This window comes from Erpetoichthys calabaricus, chromosome 5 (genome assembly GCF_900747795.2).
Source record: "Erpetoichthys calabaricus chromosome 5, fErpCal1.3, whole genome shotgun sequence".
NCBI classification, from domain to species: domain Eukaryota; kingdom Metazoa; phylum Chordata; class Cladistia; order Polypteriformes; family Polypteridae; genus Erpetoichthys; species Erpetoichthys calabaricus.
The window spans coordinates 208115275-208130850 of NC_041398.2; the positions used below are offsets into that span (position 1 = coordinate 208115275).

General features: G+C 35.9%; 1 protein-coding gene across 1 annotated transcript in view; it reads right to left on the reverse strand.

The window, feature by feature from the left end:
• Positions 1-1528: 1528 nt before the first annotated feature.
• cep78 (centrosomal protein 78) overlaps positions 1529-15576 on the reverse strand; it is a 57595-nt gene continuing 43547 nt past the window's right edge. Inside the window, exons 15-16 of the mRNA XM_028802440.2 lie at positions 6199-6340; positions 1529-2368 (exon numbers count right to left, since the gene is read on the reverse strand). Of these exons, the coding sequence (XP_028658273.2) occupies positions 2021-2368; positions 6199-6340 (490 nt within the window). The 3' untranslated portion in view covers positions 1529-2020. The remainder of the gene's footprint in view (positions 2369-6198; positions 6341-15576) is intronic.

Below are 15576 nucleotides of genomic sequence, written 5' to 3' on the forward strand. Positions count from 1 at the left end.
CCTTTTCTAAGACATGTTCAGTGCAATACAACTTTTGACAAGCACCTGTGGATATTTTACTAAGTCTAAATGCCTCTTTGGATGGTTGAAAATATGTTGCCAAAATTATAGTTTAAGTTGTTTGCAAAATTTGTTCAATTAAAAGGTTCTATATTTTGTATGCAGCTGTCATGCAGTGTGATCCCTTCTCTTCATTAGTGCCACCCCCTTGAAAACCATCACTTTATGGGGCCATGCAAACCTGTATTAATACTTGTGTACATATTAAAATGTTTTTTTTGTACAATGTACAATTCTCATGACAGTGGAATAGGTTATTCTTAGCCAGTTTACTGCAGTAATTGCAGTGGAAAATGTGGTTAACATCCACTCATGCATGGGGAAAAAATACCGTTGAATACCGTGAAACTGGTATAATTTTGAAAAATACCGTGATATAGAATTTTGGTCATACCGCCCGGCACTAGGAATGTCTCAACCTGTTCGCCATCATGTTCAACGCATGTACCATATGTGGCACATAAATTGTCCACAAGAATTGTATACAAGTATATACATAGCAGTACCATTAGTGTTAACATAATTTTGACTCACCCTGTCCAATAAGATTTTTTACAAGGTGTATGAGACCACAGTGACTTGATAGGCTAATAAAGCAATGAGGTAAGACATGGCAAAGAGCAATCAACTTGCTGCAGGTAGACATTACATTCATATGGGTTCAATTGCAGGCTATACTCTGTACATGTCTCTCTCTTAGGAAAAAAAAAACATCTGGGAAAATGCCATAAAAGCTAAAAGAATGTGAGACTATTTTCTTACAGCTATAGATTAATTGGAAATGACATTGTGATTTCCCCACACCTCCTCCTTTTTGCACAATTTAGACTTTAAACCTAAGCAAATGTTGTTGAAGGATGTACATACAAGAGAGCCCTGAAACATCACTAAGATGAAGGTGTATGATAATGTAAAATGAAAGAAACAGAATTCCTCCCAGGCAAAGTAATGTGTAAGAGTGAACTTAACTGAACTCAGCTTGTTACAGTTGCTAAAGGAGATGCCTCAGATTACATAAAAGTCAAGGGTGAACTTGTTTTTTTTATCAAAAGAGATTGAATTGTATATTTTGAAACAAAATAATAACAAAACAGAATTTTACCACATAAGATTATTTAAATTTTGATATAAAGTTGGTAAGGATTAGATAAAAGGTCAAACGTGTGATCAGGATATTTTAAGAGTGGACTCACTTCCCACTATACTACTACATATTAAATTAGATATACAGTACTTGGATGGATCCAACCTGAGCAGATGTTTAGAAAAGTTACAAAATGAATATTTTTATTTAAGGGATTAATGTAACGTGACACTTTCTAAGTATGAGTTAGAGATTTATTGAAGTCGCCTCCAAACAATTGTTATTTGAAAGAAAGGTCTTGATAGTAGTAATGTTAAGGGACTTTATTTAACCAAAAAAGTATTTACATAAAAAATAATTTACCAAGAATGAAAATATACATTTTTTATATAGTCTAAGTAGATTATATGAAAAAAGTTACAAAATTAATTTCTTTATTTAGGGATTCATTTAATGTAATACTTTCTAGGTGTGAAGTAAATTAATATAAATAATTTACATAAAAATGAAATGTAAATATACAATTGTAAAAGCATCATGGTCACAGTGTTGGTTATGATTATTAAATGATTTTGATTTTAAAAGTATATGTGGGTATGATGTCTTAATGTATAAAGCAAATCAATTTTTCTTTTTTCAGTAATCTCTATAAACACAACTGCTTGGAACCAAACTAGGTTACTGACAGTAACATCACACTAAATTTCATTTAATTAAAATTTGTGCAACTTAAAAAGTTACACAACAGCATGAACAGTATTAAAAAAGTGTACAAATTTCTGATTCATCATAAGAAGCACTTTCACTTTTTAGTAGTTTCCCATTTGGAGATCCACCTTTAACATATAAAAAGGCTGTTCTGCAATGATGTTTAGTCTATAGTTCACCTCTTCTTGCTGTGTGAAATTCAGACTTGATGCCATTCTTCTGAGATCTGCTTTTCCCACTAGTCCTACTGCTGGATATTTTGCTGTCATTGCTTTTTTGGCTACAGATGCTACTTGAACTGTCAGAAAAATGTTCAGCTGTAGGTGTTACTTCTACAAGATTCACCTTTGTTCCAGATTCATTTATTAATTCCCTCCCAGAGTTAAATGCAATTGGAGTTTGATCTTTTATCTCTTCTTTGATCTTTGAGTCCCTTTGACCAGAAAAGACATTTGAAGAGTGCACTCCAATAAATTTCATTCCACTGTCAGATCCAGAATGATTATCAGCACCAACCTGAGAAAATAATATGGTCACAATGGTTTAATGTCTTATAAAATCTGCAATATTACTATAGAAACAATAAATATATAGTAACATATACTGTATAATAAATATAAAAGAGTCAACTATAATAATAAATGAAGAATATAAAAAGTAACTAGTAACATCATAGGACTGATAATTATTTTTGGAACTTAATTTTCCAAAGTGCAGTGTGATAAGATGACCAGGGTATATAAAGTAGTTCGCTAGTGACAAGCTACTTGAAACTTGTCCTTTTTACAACTGCAGTCTTCAACTTTGTTGGAAAAATTTTTTATCATAAATAATCATAAATAAAATGCATACCACTTGCATATTAACGGTTAACCCTTTTTTTTTTTTTTTTTTACTGCCATTCAACAGGAACTAATCCTATAGACATTTAGCAGTTCAATTTGTAATGGACTGTAACATGTATGAGATGAGACACAAAAATAACTGGACTGGGCTTGGGGCTTTCCTGGAAAACCGTCTGGAGATCGGCCAGACATGAATCATAGAACTATATCCACTCCTACACGCCCTCTCAAACCGCTGACCGGCTAGGTATGTCCTGTGAATAGCCCAGTCAGTATTTGAACAACTATCGCTACATGAGTTGCTGCAATAATGTCAGGTGAAAAATAAATAAATAAATAGGACAGCGAATCAACATCAAATTTCTCACGAATTTTCTCTTCTTCCGTAAAACAGTTTTTGACTGATAAAAATATTCCTGTCTTCGATCATCCTCCCTATTCGCCCGATTTAGCTCCCTGTGATTTTTACTTGTTCCCGAAAATGAAAAGTGACCTGAAGGGAACACATTTTTCTTCAGTGGATGAAGTGAAGACAAAAACAGCAAGCCTGTTGAAGAACCACAAGCAAGAAGACTTCTAGCACTGTTTTCATCAATGGAAGATACGTATGGAGCGGTGCAGAGATCAGGAGGAGGAGGAGTATATAGAATGTGACAATGTTTAGAATGCTGTAATTCATCAATAAATATATATTTTTTTTTTTTTTACCATTCTGGGTATTTTTGTGTCTCACCTCGTATTTGCAGAGTACCAATACCAGTACTTCTATTCATGACTTTGGTATTTATAAATGAATGTGATTTTAGCGTAAAAATAAAATCTTGTGTATTAGTCAACTTAAAATTGGTCTGGGAAACTTTTTTAAAAACCAAGGTTAATTCCCAAGACAAATTATATATATATATATATATATATATATATATATATATATATTATATTTATAGTAATATATATATAGTAATGTTCAAATTTGTAGCTGAAGGAAGAATTCATTGAATGTGTTGTGTCTGAAGAGTATATACTGTAAGCCAATCCGTGACAAAATTAAATGTAGTCCAGCATGAAGGAGCTACTGCTTGATTCATTTGCTGCTGGAGTGCCTTCATTAGCCTTCTGCTTCTCCAGAGAGTGCATGACGTGCCTGAGTAAATCAACAATGTCACGCATGGCCATCTGATTCTTTCAGCAACTACATCTGTCAATTGTTTTGGAAAGTGCAGATGAAGAAAAAATATATATACAGTACATATATACAGTCATATGAAAAAGCTTTCAAAGTAGCAACTTCCTTTTAATATATGACATGCCTTATGGAAACAGTAGTATTTCAGCAGTGACATTAAGTTTATTGGATTAGCAGAAAATATGCATCATAACAAAATTAGACAGGTGCATAAATTTTGGCACCCCAACAGGTGGCGCAGTAGTAGTGCTGCTGCTTTGCAGTAAGGAGACTGTGGAAGATTGTGGGTTCGCTTCCCGGTTCCTCCCTGTGTGGATAGCGCTTTGAGTACTGAGAAAAGCGCTATATAAATGTAATTATTATTATTATTATTATATTACATAAATACTTAGTTGAGCCTCCTTTTGCAAATGTAGCAGCCTCTACAGTAAATGCCTCCTATAGCCTTTGATGAGAGGTATTTTTGATCATTCTTCCATATAAAATCTCTCCAGTTCAGTTAAATTTGACAGCATGGACAGCCTGCTTCAAATCATCCCATAGATTTTCAATGATATTCAAGTCAGGGGACTGTGACGGCCATTCCAGAACATTGTACTTCTCCCTCCGCATGAATGCCTTTGTAAATTTCGAACTATGTTTTGGGTCATTGTCTTGTTGGAATATCCAACCCCTGCGTAACTTCAACTTTGTGACTGATGCTTGAACATTATCCTGAAAAATTTGTTGATATTGGATTGAATTCATCAGACCATTGACTTCAAAAAGGGCCCCAGTCCCTGAACTAGCCACACAGCCCCACAGCATGATGGAACCTCCACCAAATTTGACAGTAGGTAGCAGGTGTTTTTCTTGGAATGCAATGTTCTTCTTCCGCCATGCAAAACGCTTTTTCTTATGACCAAATAACTTAATTTTTTCTCATCAGTCCAAAGTACTTTGTTCCAAAATTAATCTGGCTTGTCTAAATGAGCATTTGCAGCTTTCCACAGATGATGGTGTTATTCCCTAGCATAGATGCGTTCTAATCATATTTGGTGTTGTTTAAAAGGGTACTTTGTGGCTAGTCTATACAGACTTTTTTGGTTATTTTGATCTTTAAGACGGCATGTACAGTAGTTTGTCTAAAGTTAAAATATACTGGTATTTGTGGAACACTGATCAAAAAGCCACTGGGCATGGTGCAACACATGCCACTCTAAAACTTAGGCTAATGTGCCCAGCTTTGTTTGAAGCAATTGCTTTGTTAGCAATCAAAAAAGGTTTAATTTTTTTCTAAAGTAACATACTGACATGTTAAACAATCTTTTAAATAAAGCAAGACACACAGTTATAGAAGCCTGTTTTGCAACCACACCAAAGAAGCAAAGTGTAGATTGTTTTAGAGGAAATGGACATGTAGCACACTAGTGTTAAATCGGTGAAATCTGCCAAAATGTTTTTTGCAGCAAATATTTTATACATCCCTACCCCCCAAACCCCCCCCCCCCCGCTTTTTTTACTGTAACATCGGCATACACAGTGCGATTTTTAGAAATCATGGACAAGCAACTACTCACAGCGCACGATAGAGTGCACAATACTATACAGTACATGTACATGGCCGTAGTCGACAGTTTTACCCATTCAAAAACACACGATGGGCACATGCTTCTCAAAATGTTAACAAAAAAAAAAAAGAGGTGCGCTCGTATCTATTGCCATACTGCACTCTGAAATTACAAAGAAAAGAAAAAGGCGTATGTGAACATGGTGATGATTGAGGTATGGACAATATGTTCCGACTATTTTACAGAGAGAACTGGAGTTTTTTTTAAATATATGTAACATACCATTGTGTTTGTTTATTTCGGGTTCTTCCAGTAAAGGTTTTCTAAGATGCTTTTGTCATTGGCCATTTAGTTCTCTGTGTGTTGCTATATGATATTTATATTTTGAAAATCGAAAATGAGCAGGATAATGACAATACCCAATGTACAAAATATATTGTGATCGATGCCCAATTAAATTTTTATAGCAAAATCAGAAAATCGATCTGTTGCTAAATTGGCAATCACTGGATTGCAAGCACAAGTGGAAAAAACAATGCCGTTTCAGCTGCTGAGATGTGCTGAAAGCTACCCCTGACACCTTGTCCACTGAAGCTTTTGACAGTGTTGGGCTATATTTTTCCCCTCTCTAACCACACACGTTTCACCAAGAGGAAACTTTTCTCTTCAGTTTATAATCATGCACTGTGATACCTGGATATAATAAAACAACAAATTATAATAGCCCTACATAACCCTGTTAAACATAATTATATATTCACTACCTACTTGGTTTAGGGGCTCCACATATTCTTTATGTCCTTTTTCAGAGCTTGCTTCAATTTGACCAGTAGATGATGCAAGTTGGGGCTTTCCCAGGGGTGCAAAATCAGACTGATCAATTCCTGCAACAGACGCAAGCTGCTCCAAGCTACAAAAAACAGAAAAAAAAGTTTAGTTCATCATTACAGTATATTTAACATTAACTAGGCTTTACATAAAAACATAAATTAGAAACTGTATGATATTTGTTCAATGCCCTACAAATTTATGGACCTTGTTTCAGTTCTGCTAGACATTAGAATGGATTTTGCATAGATTTTCAGGGCTAAGTGAATCAGTCACAGTATATTATTCATTCAGTGATACAGTTAAAAACGTCTTGTTTTTACCTTTGAAGTGAAATAATAATAGAAATATAACCTTACGAGTTCTGACCTAGAATTACCTTTTACATTGAAACACCGACAGTTCCCCATTAAAGCTGCATTTGCCATGACCATCAACAAATCACAAGGACAAACCATGGACAAGGTTGGCATCTACCTCTCTGAACCCGTTTTTGACCATGGACAACTTTATGTTGCCTTCTCATGTGTTCGACATTCATCTCACATTAAAGTTAAACTTAAAAATGATCCATGCCAAGGAAGACTCATTCAAAGACAAGACACCATCTTTACTACTAATGTTGTATACAGAGAAATATTCCAATAAAACATTACTCTATGCCAAACACTCTATTTTGTATTTATATAGGCATCATCCAAACCTGCACACTATTCTATATCTAATTCATACATCTCACTCTTTGTCATTCCCCAACGCCAGGGGTTGGCGAGCGAAGCGAGCAGGGGGCGGAGCCCCCTAGTAGAAATATAACTGGACTGACTTTACAGAGTACAAGTACAAGAGTTAGACATAATCAGTAGCTTTTTAACACAGTATGATTTAACACCAACAAGAGGGTAAGTCTGTCTAGATTTAGTATTTTGAAATAACCAGGGCAGAATTTAGGGTGTAGAGGTGTTCAAACCACTAGGGCCAAATGACACATTTCAAATTAAATTAAAATCTTAATTAAAATTTTGAGCAGATATGGCTAAGTCTAAATAGGATAGGCTTTTAACTGTGAAAGTCCTTTATGTCGAACAGCAGTGGAAAAGGTTAAAAATGTTTTATAAATTATATATATATATATATATATATATATATATATATATATATATATATATATATATATATATATATATATAATATAAAATGCAGAATCAATTTATCCTGAAATTTGAAAGCAGTAAAATTAAAAAAAAAAATTCTGCCATGGGTAAATAAGGAGATAAAAAAGAAAATGAAGAAGGAAAAAAAAGTGTATAAGGTATATAAGTGCTAATTGTAGGGCATATGAGAGCATAACAGCCAACATTAAAAAGGATATAAAGGTTTTGAGAGAAATACTGAAGGGGAAAGATGACACAAAGATTCTCTCAGCATATGGGCGGAGTGGTGGCTCTGAGGCTAAGGAGCTGCGCTGGTATCCCGAAGGTTGCCGGTTCGAATCCCCGTCACTGCCAAAAGAGATCCTGCTCTGCTGGGCCCTTGAGCAAGGCCCTTAACCTGTAATTGCTCCAGGGGCGCTGTACAATGGCTGACCCTGCGCTCTGACCCCAAGGGGTATGCGAAAACTACCAAATTCCTAATACAAGAAATTGTATAAGGCGAAATAAAGAACAAAAAAAAAAAATATTTAGTAGTGTGATATAGCGGGTCTGTGGCATGTGCATTTTAGATCAATAAATGAATAACACATTTACATTTTCGGGTGGGGTGTATTTTGCATGGCGGAACAGCAGGGTGGCACGGCTCCGAAAGTGGGATCGGGCAGTGACAATGAAGTTGACCTTTTCCCTTCTTAGCACTGGAGTCGTGATTGCCGCACCTGCATCCCACAGCAGACATCAGTTTTCAGAGGGAAGTGCTATGGCTTGTTTGTTTTTAGAAGAATTCTGCTTTTGAGACTTTCAATCTTGTTTTTATTGGATTTGTTTATTTGACATTTTAACCTGAACATTGCACATTGTTTTTATAGATTATTCATTTATTTATTGCAACACTGCACTTTTGAACCCTTATTCTTTTTGTTGTTTACACCTACCTTTGGTGAGTGTATGTTTTCTCATTTGCCCGGCTCATCCTCAGGCTATGACTATCGACTGTTCCGAGTTCAAGCTGCTGAGGACTGTGGAGCCAACCCTGACCATCACAAATGGTAAATGAATGGCAAATCCGGTGTTGACATATATTCGGAACAACAGTGGAAATTAAAATATTCATTAAAATAGCTGATGCTCTCACATTTTGCATGTATCTGGTGTTTTCACGTGTGAAGAAGTCGATAACCTCCCAGCATTAACAAGGACTACTAAAGAGGTACTAAGGGATTTGGAAATTATAGAGGGATAGGAACTTAGATTTGAATGCACAATGGGAGGTCTGAAACTTAAAAGCACCCCGTATGAGAAGGCCCCGGAAGTCATGGTGAACTCATCACTATCAACAGACAGACGGTATACACAAGCCATTAAGAAGGCTAATAGGATATCAGATTATATACCACTACGTGCAGAGTACAAGTTAGAGGAGATAATGCTTAAGTTTCAAATTACACTGCTGAAGCCTTACTTGGGAGTACTGCATTTAGGACATAGAGTTGTGAGCTATTAGAAAAGAAAGGAGCTGAACTGTTTCTTTTTAACCAAATGAAGATTAAGAGGTGACATAACTAAAGTTTTTAAAATAATGAAAGGAATTAATACTGTGGAGCTGAGCGGTTACTTGAGTTCAACAAGAAAACATTTAGCAAGGAGTGTGGTGCTTTCTAAATATATGTACTAAACTCCTTGGAATATAAACATTATCATTCCTTCACTTGATAATATCTACCCACCAAGTGCTGGCTACCATTTTCTTGGATGAGCACAACAGATTGCTTACTAGTTTTCAATGGACTATCTAGTCCTGAAGTTAAGCTACTGTAACTCTATAGATATTTTGTTTGTTCGTCTACCACTACTGTCATTCTTAGTAGTGGGCTCACATTCAAACAGCCTGAAGACTGTAGTCTGAATTACTTTTTCTAATCACAAGAAGGCAAGTTTTTAAAAGCCAGATACATCTTTTGTGAAGAAAGCATTTTGTTTTTCGATATTTCGGCACTGAAAAGCATTTGTACTCTCTAGCACCAAATATTAGAAGAAAATGAAATTAATAATGTAAAAATTGTTCAAAAATATGTGTGATGTACAAAGAACACTCTAAGAGTAATTGTTTTAAATAATGAACACTTTTTAGCTTCAATTATTCTGCCACCTCCCCAAGGTGTTAAAATAACACTTTTAATATGTTGAATAAAAGTATATTTCTGAGTAAAACAACAGTGCATCCAAAATAGCCCAAAAACATGGCAATGTGCTCTTCTCTGAAAAGTGAAATAAATCCATCTGACTAAAATAAAAATGGGTTCTTGTGTGTTTTTCCCAAAAAATGAGTTGACATTCAAAGGACACAGGCTTATACTGTATCTATCAAAAATCTGACATTTGGCAGAAACACAAATTTGACAAACTTTGCCTTAACAAATTTAAACCTTTAAGTATTATAGGAAGTTCCCGGGATTATACCACTAATAAAGCAACTTCTGTTTAAGATGAAATGTAAATAACCTTAAATATATTAGCATTTCAATATACAGGGGGTCCTCGGGTTACAACTGTCGCGACATATGACGTTTCGAGTTTACAACACTCACTCCCATAAAAACTTAAAAAAAAAAATTGAGATGTGAGAAGGAATAAAGGCAAGGATTTTTTTTTTACACTCATTTTTTCTGTTACTACAGTACAGTATATTTATGTCCTTTTCCTTTTTCTTTGGCTTAGTTGAGTTTTTTTGTTCTAGATTATGATTTTGCAAATGTGTTAGGGCTAGGGTGTGTTTCGAGTTACACCAAAATTCAGGTTACATCACTGTTGTAGGAACGGAACTGTGTCATAACCCGAGGACCCCCTGTATACAAATAAGGCCGTTTTTATTGGCCAGCTTGCCTTAAAACACACCATTTGGATGAGGAAGGATGGATGAGTAGTTTAATCCTTTTTGTCTGTTCTGTCAAAGTGTAGGTAATTTATTATAGTCCACAAAGTAAAGGTTATCCCTTAACTGGCCATTATTTTATTTTTTAAATCTTTAAGCCCAAAATCACATGAATTATATTTTATACTATGTAGGTATTCTACATTTTTATCCTCAAGAAAGAACCTCAGAAGCAACATGGCTAGCTGCCAAGCACTAAACAATAGACAAAGTAGTAATCAGGCCAGCCATTCATATGGTGATGTTTCTAGATTCTCATGGTCTAAACAGCTAAGAATCTAGGTCAGGATACAAAAAACAAATAACGGTGCTCTGAATTTCAAATGTATAAAAAAAAATCAAGCATTTTTCTGTTTTATTACTATGATTTTCTTCTACATGAAAAAGCACCCTTTTTAAGATCATTAAGGTTGTAAAATGGAATTCTGCTACCACATCCCCCCAAAGAAATTGCAGATGTGGAGTCTGTTTCAGCTGTGCATGACAAAAATAATCCAGAATTTGATAGCTCTCCGATTTCTGTAACTACACCAAAACTAACTTCATTTTCATTTTAATATATTTCACATTTTGCACCCAACCAGAGAACAAAAGACTTAACAAATCCTTTAGCACAACGCCTGTATTATCACAGGATCTACTCTTTAATAGCCTCTGGAAAAAATGGAGAAACAAAAATTATTCTGCTGCCTCTCTGGAACTTACTGGACAAATCCTTGGTTTGAACAACTTCCCCAATTTCCTATATCTCTAATTCCCAATTTCCTGTATCTCTTAATTCCACAATACAGTACTCCTTATCACCAACCTGACTCTCCAAGTCTGATATCTTATCCATCAGTCAAATTCTTACTCAAGACTCATTATGAAACTACTAAAAGGCAGCCTTTAAAATCTTCTTTCTGTTTTCCTATAATTTAACTGGTATATGATTATGTATGGTTCTCTTTTAATTAAGCAACAGATAAAAGTCCAAGTCCCAGGTATATAACTGTCTGAGTGTCCTTTAGTAGCCCTGAAGACCACTGCATCCCCTTAACCCTACTTTGTCTTAAGAGGACTTAATCAGGGCTATCTATCGCCTTAAAAGAAATGTGGTCTTCACTTCCATAATCAGGCAGAGCCTGATCTCTGTATTTCCCTCTTTCTCACCCAATATAAACCTAATACACCCATGGTTGGTTTGACTTTACATACAGTAATGTGTAAATTTACTGTAGTTAGTAATTCACAGAATATGTACTGTGTAGGTTTTGTAAGTGTTTGTGTCTTCTAATATTTTAAATGCTATATGATGCTATGCCATTTCCCAATGACTTCTGCATGTGACTAAAGCTGTCCTTATCTCGATCAATTAAGGAATCCTCAGGAAAAAGTAGTTTGCTTTGAGAAAGCAATGGGCAATCACTTGCTTATTCATTGTATAAACTTATGAAGCATTTCAGTATTAAAATGAAGATCACACTTTAGATTTTTTTTACCACATAAAATACATGTTAAACAAACAGTTTAGTGTGTTTCAAAACATGTACTTCCATTGATTTAAGTGATCTTCATCATCTCTTTGGTTTTAAAATCTGAATCTGAGTTTGAATAATATACCAAAGGTTCTTAATATTTTTAGATTGCTATACATGTACATAACAAAAATTCTGCAGTGATTTGGAGAAGGAATGTATCTTGTTCATTTTGTCTCTTAACAAATCCCACTACATCTCTAATAAAACATAAGAGGTCAGTTACATGTTAAAAACTGCAATATCATTGAAAGGTCAAATGCTGTTATAATAATAATAATAATAACATTTAGTCACTGCATTTTCACATTCTAAAATTGAGGAACATTATAATGAAAATTAAAACATTAAAAAAAAGTTTAAAAATACAGTGATCCCTCGCTATATCGCACTTCGTCTTTCGCGGCTTCACTCCATCGCGGATTTTAAATGTAAGCATATGTGAATATATATCGCGGATTTTTCACTGCTTCGCGGATGTCTGCGGTCTACAGTACGTGTGCTTCCTCAGTTGATTTGCCCATTTGAATTCAAACAAGGGACGCATTTGAATTCAAACAAGGGACGCTATTGGCGGATGGCTGAGAAGCTACCCAATCAGAGCACGCAGTTAAGTTCCTGTGTGCTGCTGATTGACTCAGCAACGGAGTGCTGCATTAACCAGGAAGTCTCATCTCACTCATTCAGCATTAATGCACATTACTGCTAATGCTTCAGGATTGCAGAAAAGGTAAAAGTTTTGGATATGTTGAAGGAAGGAAACAGCTACACCGCTGTAGGACACAATTACAGCATCAATGAGTCCACGATTCTTTTTATTTAAAAAGGAGGAAAAGCATATAAGATCTACGGCCGCAGTGTCCTTTAATCAGGGCGCAAAACGAGTTGCAAGGGGACGTGATAAGGCAGTAGTCTGGATGAAATCTGCTTTAGGGATTTGGATTGAAGAGTGCTGGAAGAAGAACAACGGCAGTGCTAAACAGTCGCCTGAAGAGGCTCCTTTAGAAGAGCTGTAACGCTATCCTTTGTTGTGCAGTAAAATTAAACTCATCGTTATCGGACAAGTCGTCGTGTCATTGTTGGTGAGTAACCATAATTAATTATTTACGTACAGTACTTATTACATGTACATAGTTTAGTGTCGCTGTACACACATTTTACTGTATACAATTTTTCTTGCATTGTACGTATTTATTGCTGGTGGCCTGTCTGTTGTAATGGCTGTAACGTATTGATATCGGAGACGCTCGATATCTTTAAAATAATATTTAGGTTTTACTGTATGTAAACTGTGTTTACATACATAATTTCAACGAATCTTACCTAATATCTAAGAGAATACAAAGGGTTTATGCTGTATAACTGTGCGTGAAATGTTTATAATAGTGTGGGAGAGTTTGTAAGGGCTTAAAATATGTTTATATGGTTATTTTTATATATGGTTTCTACTTCGCGGATTTTCTTATTTCGCGGGTGGCTCTGGAACGCAACCCCCGCGATGGAGGAGGGATTACTGTATAATTAATAACAATATAATGAATGTATGTAACAGATCCATAAGAATAGCTCAGGAATCTGTGTAACCTGTAAATGTCTGCAACATTTGCAGTTATAAATATGACGATTCATAACCAGTTATTTACTTCATAATTCAGAAAAGCCTAGTAGGTTGGAAAATTACTGACTGTTTAATCATAAAAATAAATCCCTCAACTCAGCTTCACTTAAGTACAGTACAAGAGACAAAAATGCAGGGTTTATTGTTCTAATATAGCAGGCTTGTTTATTAAGATGCTACGAAATGTTTGTGCACAAGTCCTCACCTCCAGATTTGGCTTTGCTTTGATGTATGTGCACAGTTAAGATTATTGTTTATTCACTAGGAACCAGCTGCTGGTGATGATTCACTAACCCAAGGAAAAACTGAACAACTAATAATGAATTTTAGTAAACATTAGCAATACTCTGTAAATGAGACAAAGAAAAAGAGGAGGAAACTAAAGATATGTTAATAATATACAAAAACCTTAGCAAGAATTTAACCTTCAAACATTGCCTTGATAAACTGTCAACTTTTATTTCTGGAATGTACAGCAGTACTTCGTATAACAGCATGAAGCAGCATCTTCTATAGAGTGTTTACAGGAATCATAAAAACATGGTTATAAAGATGGTAAAGTTCACTTTACAAAAATAAATTTCCAAGTCTGTTAACAACAAGCTCTCCACTGAGCTTGTGCATCTTTTTTTATGTGTAGTTTATCATATATTTACAATGCAGTATGTTACTTCAGTTGACTTTTTCCAAAATGTCTTAATATAGATTAACCCTATTGTGGTCTCCTTCTGAGGTTCATGAGGGTAATATTTAAAAAAAAAAACATTCTTGGCAAAATCATACTGGGATTATGGTGTAAAATTCAGATAGTGTCCTGTATACAGTGCATCCGCAAAGTATTCACAGCGCATCACTTTTTCCACATTTTGTTATGTTACAGCCTTATTCCAAAATGGATTTTTTTCCTTAGAATTCTGCACACAACACCCCATAATGACAACGTGAAAAAAGTTTACTTGAGGTTTTTGCAAATTTATTAAAAATAAAAAAACTAAGAAATCCCATGTACATAAGTGTTCACAGCCTTTGCTCAATACTTTGTCGATGCACCTTTGGCAGCAATTACAGCCTCAAGTCTTGTTGAATATGATGCCACAAGCTTGGCACACCTATCCTTGGCCAGTTTCACCCATTCCTCTTTGCAGCACATCTCAAGCTCCATCAGGTTGGATGGGAAGCGTCGGTGCACAGCCATTTTAAGATCTCTCCAGAGATGTTCAATCGGATTCAAGTCTGGGCCACTCAAGGACATTCACAGAGTTGTCCTGAAGCCACTCCTTTGATATCTTGGCTGTGTGCTTAGGGTCGTTGTCCTGCTGAAAGATGAATCGTCGTCCCAGTCTGAGGTCAAGAGCGCTCTGGAGCAGGTTTTCATCCAGGATGTCTCTGTACATTTCTGCAGTCATCATTCCCTTTGTCCTGACTAGTCTCCCAGTCCCTGCCGCTGAAAAACATCCCCACAGCATGATGTTGCCACCACCATTCTTCATTGTAGGGATGGTGCCAGGTTTCCTCCAAACGTGACGCCTGGCATTCACACCAAAGAGCTCAATCTTTGTCTCATCAGACCAGAGAATTTTCTTTCTCATGGTCTGAGAGTCCTTCAAGTGCCTTTTGGCACACTCCAGGCGGGCTGCCATGTGCCTTTTACTAAGGAGTGGCTTCCGTCTGGCCACTCTACCATACAGGCCTGATTAGTGGATTGCTGCAAAGATGGTTGTCCTTCTGGAAGGTTCTCCTCTCTCCACAGAGGACCTCTGGAGCTCTGACAGAGTGACCATCGGGTTCTTGGTCACCTCCCTGACTAAGGCCCTTCTCCCCCCGATCGCTCAGTTTAGTCTAGGAAGAGTCCTGGTGGTTTCGAACTTATTCCACTTATGGATGATGGAGGCCACTGTGCTCATTGGGACCTTCAAAGCAGCACAAATTTTTCTGTAACCTTCCCCAGATTTGTGCCTCAAGACAATCCTGTCTCGGAGGTCTACAGACAATTTCTTTGACTTCATTCATGGTTTGTGCTCTGACATGAACTGTCAACTGTGGGACCTTATATAGACAGGCGTGTTGTTTTCCAAATCATGTCCAACCAACTGAATTTAC